Here is a 16,920-nt window from a genome sequence, read left to right as displayed (position 1 = left end):
TAGAACACCTTATTTTTACTATTTTCAACATTGTAGAATAATAGTGAAGACATCAAAATAACACATAGTATGACATGATGAGACAGGGAGCACAGAGGGCCAAGATGAGTTACATGCTTAATATATGCTGAGTGTGTATGACGTGTGTGTATTTGTATTTATTATGGATCCCCATTAGCTCCTGCCAAAGCAGCAGCTACACTTCCTGGGGTCTGGCAAAATTAAGGCAGTAACATGTATTAATGACATCTTTACTAATGCTGCAGAAACGTGCTTGAAAGCAGTACCCAGATCCATCAGATGTATTGATCACAATATAGTAGCCATATCTAGGAAAAGTTCCAAAGGCTGGGCCTAATATAGTCTATAAGAGGTCATACAATAAGTTTGTAGTGATTCCTATGTTGTTGATGGAAAGAATATTTGTTGGTTTGCGGTGTGTAATTAGGAGCAAACACAATTTTTTCCAAAATTTTACTAAGAGTTGGTAACAGGCTGATTGGTCGGTTATTTGAGCCAGTACAGGGGGCTCTACTATTCTTAGGTAGCGGAATGACTTTAGCTTCCCTCCAGGCCTGAGGACACACCTTTTCCAGTAGGCTTGAATTGAAAATATGGCAAATAGGAGTAGCAATATCGTCCGCTATTATCCTCAGCAATTTTCCATCTAAACTGTCAGACCCCAGTGGCTTGTCATTTTTGGTAAACAACAATAATTTTCCACACTCACAATTCCAAATTACAATGCTTGCCTTAAATAATTAGGTCAGATATACTTGGAAGTTTAGGGTCAGCGTTTGTTGCTGGTATGTCATGTCTAAGTTTGCTAATCTTGCCAATGAAAAATAAATAAAGCAGTTGACAATATCAGTTGGTTTTGTGATGAATGAGCCATATGATTCAATGAATGATGGAGCTGAGTTGGACTTTTTTCCCAAAATTTAATTTAAGGTGCTTTAAAGCTTTTTACTATCATTCTTTATGTCTGTCAGGATTTGGCCAGGGTTGTTCCGGTTTTTGGTCACTAGATGCCCCCATTGTGCTTTTTGACCTTTTGCTTTCCCTTGATCCCCATTATTATTTGCACCTGTCCCTCGTTTCCCTGATTGTATTTAAACCCTTAGTTTCCCTCAGTTCTTTGCTCTGTGTTTGTATGTTAGCACCCAGCCCTAGTATTCTGTGTACTCTTGTTGATCCCGGTGGACGCTCTTGTGGAATTCTGTTTTTTTGTTCTTGTTTATTTATTTTTGAGTATCTTTTGAGGCTTTTTATGCTTTACCTACCACCTTGTGGATTTACCTTTTTGTCTTGGAGGATTACCTTGTGGATTACCTTGTTCTTGTGGAATTCCTTTTGAGGTTGTGGAGTTACATGTTTTCCTGAAGGACTTCACTTTTTACTTTATTAAATACACCGTCTCAAGTACTGCTGTGTCTGCCTCATCTTCTGGGTTCTGCTGACTATTCGTGGCTCAGTTGGTTAAGCGACTGTTTCTCACTCCGGAGACCCGGGTTCGTAACCGGGTCCTGACACATTGCTTGCTGTTTGGGGCTTTAGGCTGGATTTCTGTACAGCACTTTGTGACATCAGCTGATGTAAAAAGGGCATTATAAATAAATTTGATTGATTGATTTCCTTCTCCACTCAAAGAGGGCTCCACTGGAAAACCCATCTGGGACTAACTTTGTTTGCTTGATAGCTAACATTAGCAGCTTAGCTAGGTTAGCGGCTCTTTCAAGCAGACTTTAATCTATCAGTTAAGTTATGATGTGTGGGTGTGTGTCTGTGTATGATATGTGTGTGTGTATGATGTGTGTCTGTGCCATGTGGAATCCCTCTCACTGTACAGCACAGAGCTGAGGTACTCATACTGGAAATCATTATGGATGACTATAGATACTGAACTGATTGTGTGTACATTTAGTATTTCTTAGATATTAACATAGACCTACATTGTCCAGTGAAATTCTCTACCTTCCTCCCTCACTCCCTTCTGCCCTCCCCTACACCAGGCTTGAAACAGCTTCACATGAAGAACTAAATAATTCAAGCTATTCCAGACCAGAAATGTAAAAAAAGAAAATATATATTTCAGTCAACTGCATTTGTAATTCATGTTCATTATCTAAGACCCATAAAACAGGTCAAATGTTAACTTGCTACAGTATATTAACACTCTAGGAAGTCTGGGCTGGTTCTTGAAATGGCAGTTATGGCACGATTCCAAGTCAATTCAATCAACCACAAATGTATGGTTATTGGAAATGGGCATGGCAAATCTCCAAGCAGACAATTCCACCGACAGCCCAAACAATACTTTAAAGAATTGAACAGAACAGTAACAGAACAGTAACAGGGGCAGAACAGTAACTGAACAGAACAGTAACAGAACAGTAACAGGGCCAGGTCAGTAACAGTAACAGAACAGTAACAGAATAGGGCCAGAACAGGAACAGAACAATGACAGGTCCAGAACAGGAACAGAACAGTAACAGGGCCAGAACAGTAACAGGGCCAGAACAGTAACAGGCAGAACAGTAACAGGGACAGAACAGTAATAGGGTCAGAACAGTAACAAGAACAGAACAGTAACAGGGGCAGAACAGTAACAGGCAGAACAGTAACAGGGATAGAACAGTAACAGAACAGTAACCGGGCCAGAACAGTAACAGGGATAGAACAGTAACAAAACAGTTACGGGGCAGAACAGTAACAGGACAGAACAGTAACAGGGCCAGAACAGTAACTGGGCCAGAAGAGTAACAGAACAAAAACAGGGATAGAACAGTAACAGAACAGAACAGTAACAGGGACAGAACAGGGGCAGAACAGTTACGGGGCAGAACAGTAACAGGCAGAACATTAACAGGGACAGAACAGTAACAGGGACAGAACAGGGGCAGAAGTGTTACGGTGCAGAGCAGTAACAAGGACAGAATAGTACCAGAACAGTAACAAGGACAGAATAGTAACAGAACAGTAACAGGGGCAGAACAGTTACGGGGCAGAACAGTAACAGAACAGTAACAGGGACAGAACAGTAACAGGGCCAGAACAGTAACAGGGGCAGAACAGTTACGGGGAAGAACAGTAACAGGGACAGAACAGTAACAGGGACAGAACAGGGGCAGAACAGTTACGGTGCAGAACAGTAACAAGGACAGAATAGTAACAGAACAGTAACAAGGACAGAATAGTAACAGAACAGTAACAGGGGCAGAACAGTTACGGGGCAGAACAGTAACAGAACAGTAACAGGGCCAGAACAGTAACAGAACAGAAACAGGGATAGAACAGTAACAGAACAGTAACAGGGGCAGAAGAGTTACGGGGCAGAACAGTAACAAGGACAGAACAGTAACAGGGCCAGAACAGTAACAGGGACAGAACAGTAACAGAACAGTAACAGGGGCGGAACAGTTACGGGGCAGAACAGTAACAAGGACAGAATAGCAACAGAACAGTAACAAGGACAGAATAGTAACAGAACAGTTACGGGGCAGAACAGTTACGGGGCAGAACAGTAACAGGGCCAGAACAGTAACAGAACAGTAACAGGGGCAGAACAGTAACAGGGACAGAACAAGGGCAGAACAGTTACGGTGCAGAACAGTAACAAGGACAGAATAGTAACAGAACAGTAACAAGGACAGAATAGTAACAGAACAGTGACAGGGGAAGAACAGTTACGGGGCAGAAGAGTAACAGGCAGAACCAGTAACAGGGACAGAACAGTAACAGAACAGTAACAGGGGCAGAACAGTTATGGGGCAGAAGAGTAACAGACAGAACCAGTAACAGGGGCAGAACAGTAACAGAACAGTAACGGGGGCAGAACAGTAACAGAACAGAACAGTAACAGGCAGAACAGTAACAGGGACAGAACAGTAACAGGGACAGTAGGAGAACAGTAACAGGGACGGAACGGTAACAGGGCCAGAACAGTAACTGGGACAGTAACAGAACGGTAACAGTAACAGAACGGTAACATGGACATAACAGTAACAGAACAGTTACGGGGCAGAACAGTAACAGACAGAACAGGAACATGGACATAACAGTAACAGAACAGTTACGGGGCAGAACAGTAACAGACAGAACAGGGGCAGAACAGTAACATGGACATAACAGTAACAGAACAGTTACGGGGCAGAACAGTAACAGTCAGAACAGGGACAGAACAGTAACAGAAGTAACAGGGACAGAACAGTAACAGAAGTTACAGGGACAGAACAGTAACACGGACAGAACAGTTATGGGGCAGAACAGTAACAGACAGAACAGTAACAGACAGAACAGTAACAGTGACAGAACAGTGACAGAACAGTGACCGGGACAGAACAGTAGCAGGGACAGAACAGTAGCAGGGACAGAACAGTAACAAGGACAGAACAGTAACAGAAGTTACAGGGACAGAACAGTAACACGGACAGAACAGTTATGGGGCAGAACAGTAACAGACAGAACAGTAACAGACAGAACAGTAACAGTGACAGAACAGTGACAGAACAGTGACCGGGACAGAACAGTAACAGGGACAGAACAGCAGCAGGGACAGAACAGTAACAGAACAGCAGCAGGGACAGAACAGTAACAGATCAGGGACAGAACAGTAACAGAACAGTAACAGGGACAGAACAGTAGCAGGGACAGAACAGTAACAGAACAGGGACAAAACAGTAACAGAACAGTAACAAGGACAGAACAGTAACAGAACAGCAGCAGGGACAGAACAGTAACAGATCAGGGACAGAACAGTAACAGAACAGTAACAGGGACAGAACAGTAGCAGGGACAGAACAGTAACAGAACAGGGACAAAACAGTAACAGAACAGTTACGGGGCAGAACAGTAACAGACAGAACAGGAACATGGACATAACAGTAACAGAACAGTTACGGGGCAGAACAGTAACAGACAGAACAGGGGCAGAACAGTAACATGGACATAACAGTAACAGAACAGTTACGGGGCAGAACAGTAACAGTCAGAACAGGGACAGAACAGTAACAGAAGTAACAGGGACAGAACAGTAACAGAAGTTACAGGGACAGAACAGTAACACGGACAGAACAGTTATGGGGCAGAACAGTAACAGACAGAACAGTAACAGACAGAACAGTAACAGTGACAGAACAGTGACAGAACAGTGACCGGGACAGAACAGTAGCAGGGACAGAACAGTAGCAGGGACAGAACAGTAACAAGGACAGAACAGTAACAGAAGTTACAGGGACAGAACAGTAACACGGACAGAACAGTTATGGGGCAGAACAGTAACAGACAGAACAGTAACAGTGACAGAACAGTGACAGAACAGTGACCGGGACAGAACAGTAACAGGGACAGAACAGCAGCAGGGACAGAACAGTAACAGAACAGCAGCAGGGACAGAACAGTAACAGATCAGGGACAGAACAGTAACAGAACAGTAACAGGGACAGAACAGTAGCAGGGACAGAACAGTAACAGAACAGGGACAAAACAGTAACAGAACAGTAACAAGGACAGAACAGTAACAGAACAGCAGCAGGGACAGAACAGTAACAGATCAGGGACAGAACAGTAACAGAACAGTAACAGGGACAGAACAGTAGCAGGGACAGAACAGTAGCAGGGACAGAACAGTAACAAGGACAGAACAGTAACAGAACAGCAGCAGGGACAGAACAGTAACAGATCAGGGACAGAACAGTAACAGAACAGTAACAGGGACAGAACAGTAGCAGGGACAGAACAGTAACAGAACAGGGACAAAACAGTAACAGAACAGTAGCAGGGACAGAACAGTAACAGGGGCAGAACAGTAACAGGGACAGAACAAGGGCAGAACAGTTACGGTGCAGAACAGTAACAAGGACAGAATAGTAACAGAACAGTAACAAGGACAGAATAGTAACAGAACAGTAACAGGGGAAGAACAGTACAGGCAGAACAGTAACAGGGGCTGAACAGTAACAGGCAGAACAGTAACAGAACAGAAACAGGGATAGAACAGTAACAGAACAGTAACAGGGGCAGAAGAGTTACGGGGCAGAACAGTAACAAGGACAGAACAGTAAAAGGGCCAGAACAGTAACAGAACAGTAACAGGGGCAGAACAGTTACGGGGCAGAAGAGTAACAGGCAGAACCAGTAACAGGGACAGAACAGTAACAGAACAGTAACAGGGGCAGAACAGTTATGGGGCAGAAGAGTAACAGACAGAACCAGTAACAGGGGCAGAACAGTAACAGAACAGTAACGGGGGCAGAACAGTAACGGAACAGAACAGTAACAGGCAGAACAGTAACAGGGACAGTAAGAGAACAGTAACAGGGACGGAACGGTAACAGGGCCAGAACAGTAACAGGGACAGTAACAGAACGGTAACAGTAACAGAACGGTAACATGGACATAACAGTAACAGAACAGTTACGGGGTACAACAGTAACAGACAGAACAGGGGCAGAACAGTAACATGGACATAACAGTAACAGAACAGTTATGGGGTAGAACAGTAACAGACAGAACAGGGGCAGAACAGTAACATGGACATAACAGTAACAGAACAGTTACGGGGCAGAACAGTAACAGTCAGAACAGGGACAGAACAGTAACAGAAGTAACAGGGACAGAACAGTAACAGAAGTAACAGGGACAGAACAGTAACACGGACAGAACAGTTATGGGGCAGAACAGTAACAGACAGAACAGTAACAGACAGAACAGTAACAGGGACAGAACAGTGACCGGGACAGAACAGTAGCAGGGACAGAACAGTAGCAGGGACAGAACAGTAACAAGGACAGAACAGTAACAGAACAGCAGCAGGGACAGAACAGTAACAGATCAGGGACAGAACAGTAACAGGGACAGAACAGTAACAGGGACAGAACAGTAGCAGGGACAGAACAGTAACAGAACAGGGACAGAACAGTAACAGAACAGTAGCAGGGACAGAACAGTAACATAACAGGGACAAAACAGTAACAGAACAGTTACGGGCAGAACAGTAACAGACAGAACAGGAACAGAACAGTAACATGGACATAACAGTAACAGAACAGTTACGGGGTAAAACAGTAACAGACAGAACAGGGGCAGAACAGTAACATGGACATAACAGTAACAGACAGAACAGTAACATAAGAGGGACAAAACAGTAACAGAACAGGAACATGGACAAATCAGTAACAGAACAGTTACGGGGCAGAACAGTAACAGACAAAACAGTAACAGAACAGGAACATGGACAAAACAGTAACAGAACAGTTACGGGGCAGAACAGTAACAGACAGAACAGGAACAGAACAGTAACAGAAAAGTTACGGGGCAGAACAGTAACAGACAAAACAGTAACAGAACAGGAACATGGACATAACAGTAACAGAACAGTTACGGGCAGAACAGTAACAGTCAGAACAGGGACAGAACAGTAACATGGACAAAACAGTAACAGAACAGTTACGGGGCAGAACAGTAACAGTCAGAACAGGGACAGAACAGTAACAGAAGTAACAGGGACAGAACAGTAACAGAAGTAACAGGGACAGAACAGTAACACGGACAGAACAGTTATGGGGCAGAACAGTAACAGACAGAACAGTAACAGACAGAACAGTAACAGGGACAGAACAGTGACCGGGACAGAACAGTAGCAGGGACAGAACAGTAGCAGGGACAGAACAGTAACAAGGACAGAACAGTAACAGAACAGCAGCAGGGACAGAACAGTAACAGATCAGGGACAGAACAGTAACAGAACAGTAACAGGGACAGAACAGTAACAGGGACAGAACAGTAGCAGGGACAGAACAGTAACAGAACAGGGACAGAACAGTAACAGAACAGTAGCAGGGACAGAACAGTAACATAACAGGGACAAAACAGTAACAGAACAGTTACGGGCAGAACAGTAACAGACAGAACAGGAACAGAACAGTAACATGGACATAACAGTAACAGAACAGTTACGGGGTAAAACAGTAACAGACAGAACAGGGGCAGAACAGTAACATGGACATAACAGTAACAGACAGAACAGTAACATAAGAGGGACAAAACAGTAACAGAACAGGAACATGGACAAATCAGTAACAGAACAGTTACGGGGCAGAACAGTAACAGACAAAACAGTAACAGAACAGGAACATGGACAAAACAGTAACAGAACAGTTACGGGGCAGAACAGTAACAGACAGAACAGGAACAGAACAGTAACAGAAAAGTTACGGGGCAGAACAGTAACAGACAAAACAGTAACAGAACAGGAACATGGACATAACAGTAACAGAACAGTTACGGGCAGAACAGTAACAGTCAGAACAGGGACAGAACAGTAACATGGACAAAACAGTAACAGAACAGTTACGGGGCAGAACAGTAACAGAACAGTAGCAGGGACAGAACAGTAACATGGACATAACAGTAACAGAACAGTTACGGGGCAGAACAGTAACAGACAGAACAGGAACAGAACAGTAACAGAACAGTTACGGGGCAGAACAGTAACAGACAAAACAGTAACAGAACAGGAACATGGACATAACAGTAACAGAACAGTTACGGGGCAGAACAGTAACAGAACAGCAGCAGGGACAGAACAGTAACATGGACATAACAGTAACAGAACAGTTACGGGGCAGAACAGTAACAGACAGAACAGGAACAGAACAGTAACATGGACAAAACAGTAACAGAACAGTTACGGGGCAGAACAGTAACAGAACAGTTAAGGGGCAGAACAGTAACATAACAGGGACATAACAGTAACAGAACAGTTACGGGGCAGAACAGTAACAGACAGAACAGGAACAGAACAGTAACATGGACATAACAGTAACAGAACAGTTACGGGCAGAACAGTAACAGACAGAACAGGAACATGGACATAACAGTAACAGAACAGTTACGGGGCAGAACAGTAACAGACAGAACAGGAACAGAACAGTAACATGGACATAACAGTAACAGAACAGTTACGGGCAGAACAGTAACAGACAGAACAGGGACAGAACAGTAACATGGACATAACTGTAACAGAACAGTTACGGGGCAGAACAGTAACAGACAGAACAGGAACAGAACAGTAACATGGACATAACAGTAACAGAACAGTTACGGGCAGAACAGTAACAGTCAGAACAGGGGCAGAACAGTAACATGGACAAAACAGTAACAGAACAGTTACGGGGCAGAACAGTAACAGAACAGTTACGGGCAGAACAGTAACAGACAGAACAGGGGCAGAACAGTAACATGGACATAACAGTAACAGAACAGTTACGGGCAGAACAGTAACAGACAGAACAGGGACAGAACAGTAACAGAAGTAACAGGGACAGAACAGTAACAGACAGAACAGTAACACGGACAGAACAGTAACAGACAGAACAGTAACAGGGACAGAACAGTGACAGAACAGTTACGGGTAGAACAGTAACAGACAGAACAGGGACAGAACAGTAACAGAAGTAACAGGGACAGAACAGTAACAGACAGAACAGTAACAGACAGAACAGTAACAGGGACAGAACAGTAACAGAACAGTAACAAGGACAGAACAGTAACAGAACAGCAGCAGGGACAGAACAGTAACAGAACAGGGACAGAACAGTAACAGAACAGGGACAGAACAGTGACAGAACAGTGACCGGGACAGAACAGTAGCAGGGACAGAACAGTAGCAGGGACAGAACAGTAACAGAACAGTAACAAGGACAGAACAGTAACAGAACAGCAGCAGGGACAGAACAGTAACAGAACAGGGACAGAACAAGGACAGAACAGTAGCAGGGACAGAACAGTAACAAGGACAGAACAGTAGCAGGGACAGAACAGTAGCAGGGACAGAACAGTAACAGAACAGTGACAGAACAGTAGCAGGGACAGAACAGTAACAGAACAGGGACAGAACAGTAACAGAACAGTGACAGAACAGTAGCAGGGACAGAACAGTAACAGAACAGGGACAGAACAGTAACAGAACAGGGACAGAACAGTACAGAACAGTAGCAGGGACAAAACAGTAACAGAACAATACAGTAACAGAACAGTAGCAGGGACAGAACAGTAACAGAACAGTAACAGGGACAGAACAGTAACAGAACAGTAACAGGTACAGAACAGTAACAGAACAGTAATGGTAGGCTACTCACGTTGTCAGCAGCCAGCGAGACTGTTTGGCTAGGCCCAGGCAAGCCGCCAGACAGATCACCAGATCTAGAATCAGTAGCAGCAGGTAGGTGAGCCACCTAGAGGACACAGAGGAAATGACAGACAGACAGAGACAGACAGTCAGTGTAACAGATCTAGAATGAGTTACAGCAGGATCCTAGAGGACACAGAGGGAATGACAGACAGACAGAGACAGACAGTCAGTGTAACAGATCTAGAATGAGTTACAGCAGGATCCTAGAGGACACAGAGGGAATGACAGACAGACAGACAGAGACAGACAGTCAGTGTAACAGATCTAGAATGAGTTACAGCAGGATCCTAGAGGACACAGAGGGAATGACAGACAGTCAGTCACAGTTCTCTTTTCTTCCTTGATTTACTCCTATGGGTTCACTCAATATGGCCGGACCAACCATCACAGTATTTCTATTGTTACAGTAATGTGCAGCAGGAGCAGCCAACCACATTTCAACCCAAATGAGAGTCCGCTGGCTTGCCCATGTCCCTACCTTACACACAACTGGCTGACACTTTACCCCACTAGGATGCATACTGTGTGTGCGTCTGTGTCAGTGTATGAATAGACATGATGTAGGCTGTGTGTGTGCTTGTTATCTTTACTTTTTGCTGACGATGTAAATCTGTGTGTAGGTGTATGCATGTGTGTGTGAGAAGAAGATGTAGCCTTAGTCAGTGTGTGTGTGTGTGTGTTCCATGCCCTCTAGCATCAGGTGCCATCTGCTCCAGTCAGAACAGAAGCAGTGCTATGCAGTAGCTGTGGTCAATGGTCTCTGGCTGCGGCACAAATCCAGTCCAGATGGTTTACTAATGGATGAGCTCAAATCCATATGCATGAATATGTAATGCTCTGAAAGCTATGACTATGTCCGTCCGTCCGTCCACCTCTCGCTCCCCCTCTCTCTCTCTATTCTAACCATCTCTCTGTCTCATATTACGCTCTCTCCTCTACCCCCCTCTCTCTCTCTCTTCTACCCCCTTCTCTCTCCTCTACCCCCCCTCTCTCCCCTCTACCCCCCCCTCTCTCTCTCCCCCTCTCCCCTCTACCCCCCCCTCTCTCTCTCCCCTCTCTCTCCTCTACCCCCCACTCTCTCCTCTACCCCCCTCTCTCTCCTCTACCCCCCTCTCTCTCCTCTACCCCCTCTCTCTCCTCTACCCCCTCTCTCTCCTCTACCCCCTCTCTCTCCTCTACCCCCCTCTCTCTCCCTCTACCCCCTCTCTCCCTCTACCCCCCCCCTCTCTCTCTCCTCTACCCCCCCCTCTCTCTCCTCTACCCCCCCCCCTCTCTCTCTCTCTCTCCTCTACCCCCCTCTCTCTCTCTCTCTCTCTCTCTCTCTCTCTCTCTCTCTCCCTCCTCTACCCCCCCTCTCTCCTCTACACGCCCTCTCTCCTCTACACGCCCTCTCTCTCCTCTACACGCCCTCTCTCTCCTCTACACGCCCTCTCTCTCTCTCTCTCTCTCTCTCTCCTCTACCCCCCCTCTCTCTCCTCTACACCCCCTCTCTCTCCTCTACCCCCCTCTCTCTCCTCTACCCCCTCTCTCTCCTCTACCCCCCTCTCTCTCCTCTACCCCCCCCTCCTCTAATCTCTGGGCAGCCAGAGGATAGTACAGTACATGTTCAGTAGGGGGCTGTAGGACCACGTGCCTGGTGCCTCCTGTGACCACTACTACTGTGTGTCTCTCAGCCAAATTAAAGTCAAGCTGAACACCATCACAGGCTGAACACCATCACAGGCTGGACATCATCACAGGCTGGACACCATCACAGGCTGGACACCGTCACAGGCTGAACACCATCACAGGCTGAACACCATCACAGGCTGAACACCATCACAGGCTGGACACCGTCACAGGCTGGACACCGTCACAGGCTGGACACCATCACAGGCTGGACACCATCACAGGCTGGACACCATCACAGGCTGGACACCGTCACAGGCTGAACACCGTCACAGGCTGGACACCGTCACAGGCTGGACACCATCACAGGCTGGACACCATCACAGGCTGGACACCGTCACAGGCTGGACACCGTCACAGGCTGGACACCGTCACAGGCTGGACACCATCACAGGCTGGACACCGTCACAGGCTGGACACCGTCACAGGCTGGACACCGTCACAGGCTGGACACCGTCACAGGCTGGACACCGTCACAGGCTGGACACCGTCACAGGCTGGACACCATCACAGGCTGGACACCATCACAGGCTGGACACCATCACAGGCTGGACACCATCACAGGCTGGACACCATCACAGGCTGAACACCGTCACAGGCTGAACACCATCACAGGGAATTGGATACATGTATAACAACTCACTGAATGTGGAGGCTCTCCGCTGAACTATGTTTTCATCTGAACTCAGTAAGGTTATAATAATGTTGTGTAAATGTTGTAAAAACAATCTGAACACGAGGAACACTGGATAAATACACTACATATACAAAAGTATTTGGGCACCCTTTCAAATCAGTGAATTTGGATATTTCAGCCACACCCATTGCTGACAGGTGTATAACATCAAGCACACAGCCATGAAATCTTAATTGACAGTAGAATGGCCTTACTGAAGAGCTCAGTGACTTTCAACATGGCACCGTCATAGGATGCCACCTTTCCAACAAGTCCTTAAATGTCTGCCCTGCTAGAGCTGCCCCGGTCAACTGTAAGTGCTGTTATTGTGAAGTGGAAACGTCTAGGAACAACAAAGGCTCAGCTGTGAAGTGGTAGGCCACACAACCTCACAGAACGGGACCACCGAGTGCTGAAGGGCATAAAAATCATCTGTAACACTCACTTCCGAGTTCCAAACTGTCTCTGGAAGCAACGTCAGCACAAGACCTGTTCACCAGGAGCTTCATTAAATGGGTTTCCATGGCCGAGCAGCCTATAGATCACCATGTGCAATGCCAAGTATCGGCTGGTGTGGTGTAAAGCTCCCCGCCATTGAACTCTGGAGCAGTGGAAATGTATTCTCTGGAGTGATGAATCATCAAATCAAAGTTTATTTGTCACGTGTGCCGAATACAACAGCTGTAGACCATACAGCGAAATGCTTTCTTACTGGCTAAAACCAATTGTGCAAAAAAGGTATTAGGTGAACATTAGGTAAGTAAAGAAATAAAAACAACAGTAAAAAGACATTGAAAAATAACAGTAGCGAGGCTATAACAGTAGGGAGGATACATACAGGCACCGGTTAGTCGTCCTGATTGAGGAAGTATGCACATGTAGATATGGTTAAAGTGACTATGCATATATGCATATTTGATAAACAGAGAGTAGCAGTAGCATAAAAGAGGGGTTGGTGGGTGGTGGGACACAATGCAGATAGCCTGGTTAGCCAATGTGTGGGGGCTCTGGTTGGTCCGGCCAAGTGAGGTAGTTTGTACATGAATGTATAGTTAAAGTGACTATGCATATATGATAAAAAGAGAGTAGCAGCAGCGTAAAAATAGGGGTTGGGGGGAGGCGCACAATGCAAATAGTCCGGGTAGCCATTTGATTACCTGTTCAGGAGTCTTATGGCTTGGGGGTAAAAACTGTTGAGAAGCATTTTTGTCCTAGACCTGGCACTCCGGTACCACTTGTCATGCGGTAGTAGAGAGAACAGTCTATTACTGGGGTGGCTGGGGTCAATTTTTAGGGCCTTCCTCTGACACCGCCTGATGTAGAGGTCCTAGATGGCAGGCAGCTTAGCCCCAGTGACGTACTGGGCAGTACGAGCAATTGCCGTACCAGGCAGTGATGCAACCAGTCAGGATGCTCTCGATGTTGCAGCTGTAGAACCTTTTGAGGATCTCAGGACCCCATGCCAAATCTTTTTAGTTTCCTGAGGGGGAATAGACTTTGTCATGCCCTCTTCACAACTGTCTTGGTGTGTTTGGACCATTCAAATTTGTTGATGATGTGGACACCAAGGAACTTGAAGTGCGAGCCCTGCTCCACTAAAGCCCTGTCGATGAGAATGGGGGCATGCTCGGTCCTCCTGTTCCTGTAGTCCACAATCATCTCCTTGGTCTTGGTTACGTTGAGGGAGAGGCTGTTATTCCGGCACCACCCGGCCAGGACTCTGACCTCATCCCTATAGGCTGTCACGTCGTTGTCGGTGATCAGGCCTACCACTGTTGTGTCGTCTGCAAACTTAATGATGGTGTTGGAGTCATGCCTGGCCATGCAGTCGTGGGTGAACAGGGAGCACAAGAGGGGACTGAGCACACACGACTGGGGGGCTCCAGTGTTGAGGATCAGCGTGGTAGATGTGTTGCTACCGACCATCACCACCTGGGGGTGGCCCGTCAGTAAGTCCAGGATGCAGTTGCAGAGGGAGGTGTTAAGTCCCAGGATCCTTAGCTTAGTGATGAGCTTTGAGGGCACTATGGTGTTGAATGCTGAGCTGTAGTCAATGAATAGCATTCTCAAATAGGTGTTCCTTTTGTCCACGTGGGTAAGGGCAGTGTGGAGTGCAATAGAGACTGCATCATCTGTGGATCTGTTTGGGCAGTATGCAAATTGGAGTGGGTCTAGGGTTTCCGGGATAATGATGTTGATGTGAGCCATTACCAGCCTTTCAAAGCACTTCATGGCTACGGATGTGAGTGCTGCGGGTCCGTAGTCATTTAGGCAGGTTGCCTTTGTGTTCTTGGACACAGGGACTATGGTGCTCTGCTTGAAACATGTTGGTATTACAGACTCAATCAGGGACAGGTTGAAAATGTCAGTGAAGACACCTGCCAGTTGGGCAGCACATGCCCGGAGCACACGTCCTGGTAATCCGTCTGGCCCCGCAGCCTTGTGAATGTTGACCTATTTAAAGATCTTACTCACGTTGGCTACGGAGAGCGTGATCACACAGTCGTCCAGAACAGCTGATGCTCTCATGCATACCTCAGTGTTGCTTGCCTCGAAGCGAGCATTGAAGTGATTTAGTTTGTCTGGTAGGCTTTCCTTTGTAGTCTGTAATAGTTTGCAAGCCCTGCCACAAAAGACGAGCGTCGGAGCCCGTGTAGTATGATTCAATCTTAGCCCTGTATTGACCATGTTAGCCATGTTGGATGGTTCGTCAGAAGGGGATAGCAGGTTTTCTTATAAGCTTCCGGGTAAGAGTCCCGCACTTTGAAAGCGGTAGCTCTCACCTTTAGCTCAGTGCAAATGTTGCCTGTAATCTATGGCTTCTGGTTGGGGTATGCACGTACAGTCACTACAGGGACGACATCCCCGATGCACTTATTGATAAAGTCAGTGACTGATGTGGTGTACCCCTCAATGCCATCGGAAGAATCCCGGAACACGTTCCAGTCTGTGATAGCAAAACAGTCCTGTAGTTTAGCATCTGCTTCATCTGACCACTTTTTTTTATAGACCGAGTCACTGGTGCTTCCTGCTTTAATTGTTGCTTGTAAGGAGGAATCAGGAGGATAGAATTGATAGAATCAGAAGGATAGAACTTCACCATCTTACAGTTCAACGGACGAATCTGAGTTTGGAGGATGACAGGAGAATGCTACCTGCCCGAATGCATAGTGCCAACTGTAAAGTTTGTTGGAGGAGGAATAATGGGGCTGTTTGTCATGCTTCGGGCAAAGCCCTTTAGCGAAGGAAAATTTTAACGTTGCAGCATTCAATGATATTCTAGATGATTCTGTACTACCAACTTTGTGGTAGCAGTTTGGGGAAGGCCCTTTCCTGTTTCAGCATGACAATGCCTCTGTGCACAAAGCGAGATCTTTACAGAAATGGTTTGTCGAGAACGGTGTGGAAGAACTTGACTGGCCTGCACAGAGCCCTGACCTCAACTCCATCGAACACCTTTGGGACGAATAGGAACACTGACTGTGAGCCAGGCCTAATTACCCAACATCCATGCCGACCTCACTAATGCTTGTGGCGGCCATGATAGCAGCAAAGGGGGGACCAACTCAATATTAATGCCCATGATATTGGAATGAGATGTTAGACGAGCAGGTGTCCACATACTTTTGGACGTGTAGTGTATCTTACTGTACCTCTCTTACACACACACTGCCCTCACACTGTGCACGTGTTGTTACACATCATTAAATATATTGAGGCAAAAATTACAGACAGCCGCAATTGAATGAAAATGAAATAGATTTCAATATTATTGAATGATATAAACTTACCTAGGCTATACTGTAGGCTGTTTATGCAGTCATCTCAGTTTTCAATTAAAGTATATTTTTATCATTAGCTTGTTTGTAAAAATTGCAAATAGAGTCACATTCTAGTCACATTCGTTCTGAAGTTATCAGCGGTCACAGAAAGACAGATAAACATCTTAATTTTGTGATTAGTGGAGATCTTCGGTATATAAAGTCAAACCGGAGGGCAGAAAAGCATTAACGTCAGACTTAGCTGTTCTACGAGTGGCCTGAGGCGTTAAATAACAACAATTTTCAAGTGTAACTGTAGTAGCGATGGATTTGGGAAACAGCTAGGAGATTTAATGATGCTCCTGCAAAGGTTCTAACGATGAACTTAGCCTTCAGATGCTTTTGGGAAACCAGGCCCTGGTCTATATGTGGTCTGGTCTGGTTATCTATACTTGTAGTACACTATGTATGTGGTCTGGTCTGGTTATCTATACATGTAGTACTCTATTTATGTTGTCTGGTCTGGTTACCTATAGTTGTAGCACTCTATGTATGTGGTCTGGTCTGGTTATCTATAGTTGTAGCACTCTATGTATGTGGTCTGGTCTGGTTATCTATACATG

General features: G+C 45.9%; 1 protein-coding gene across 4 annotated transcripts in view; it reads right to left on the bottom strand.

The window, feature by feature from the left end:
* The window catches only part of LOC135511572 (protein tweety homolog 2-like), a 111,823-nt gene that overhangs the window by 19,888 nt on the left and 75,015 nt on the right, over positions 1-16,920 (bottom strand). For all 4 annotated transcript variants that reach the window (XM_064933058.1, XM_064933056.1, XM_064933059.1 and 1 more), the window contains one exon: positions 10,140-10,235. In XM_064933058.1, the coding sequence (XP_064789130.1) occupies positions 10,140-10,235 (96 nt within the window). The remainder of the gene's footprint in view (positions 1-10,139; positions 10,236-16,920) is intronic.

This window comes from Oncorhynchus masou, chromosome 24, assembly GCF_036934945.1.
Source record: "Oncorhynchus masou masou isolate Uvic2021 chromosome 24, UVic_Omas_1.1, whole genome shotgun sequence".
NCBI classification, from domain to species: Eukaryota; Metazoa; Chordata; class Actinopteri; order Salmoniformes; family Salmonidae; genus Oncorhynchus; species Oncorhynchus masou.
The sequence above is the reverse complement of the archived record's forward strand: the minus strand, read 5'-3'. Positions and strand labels throughout refer to the sequence as shown.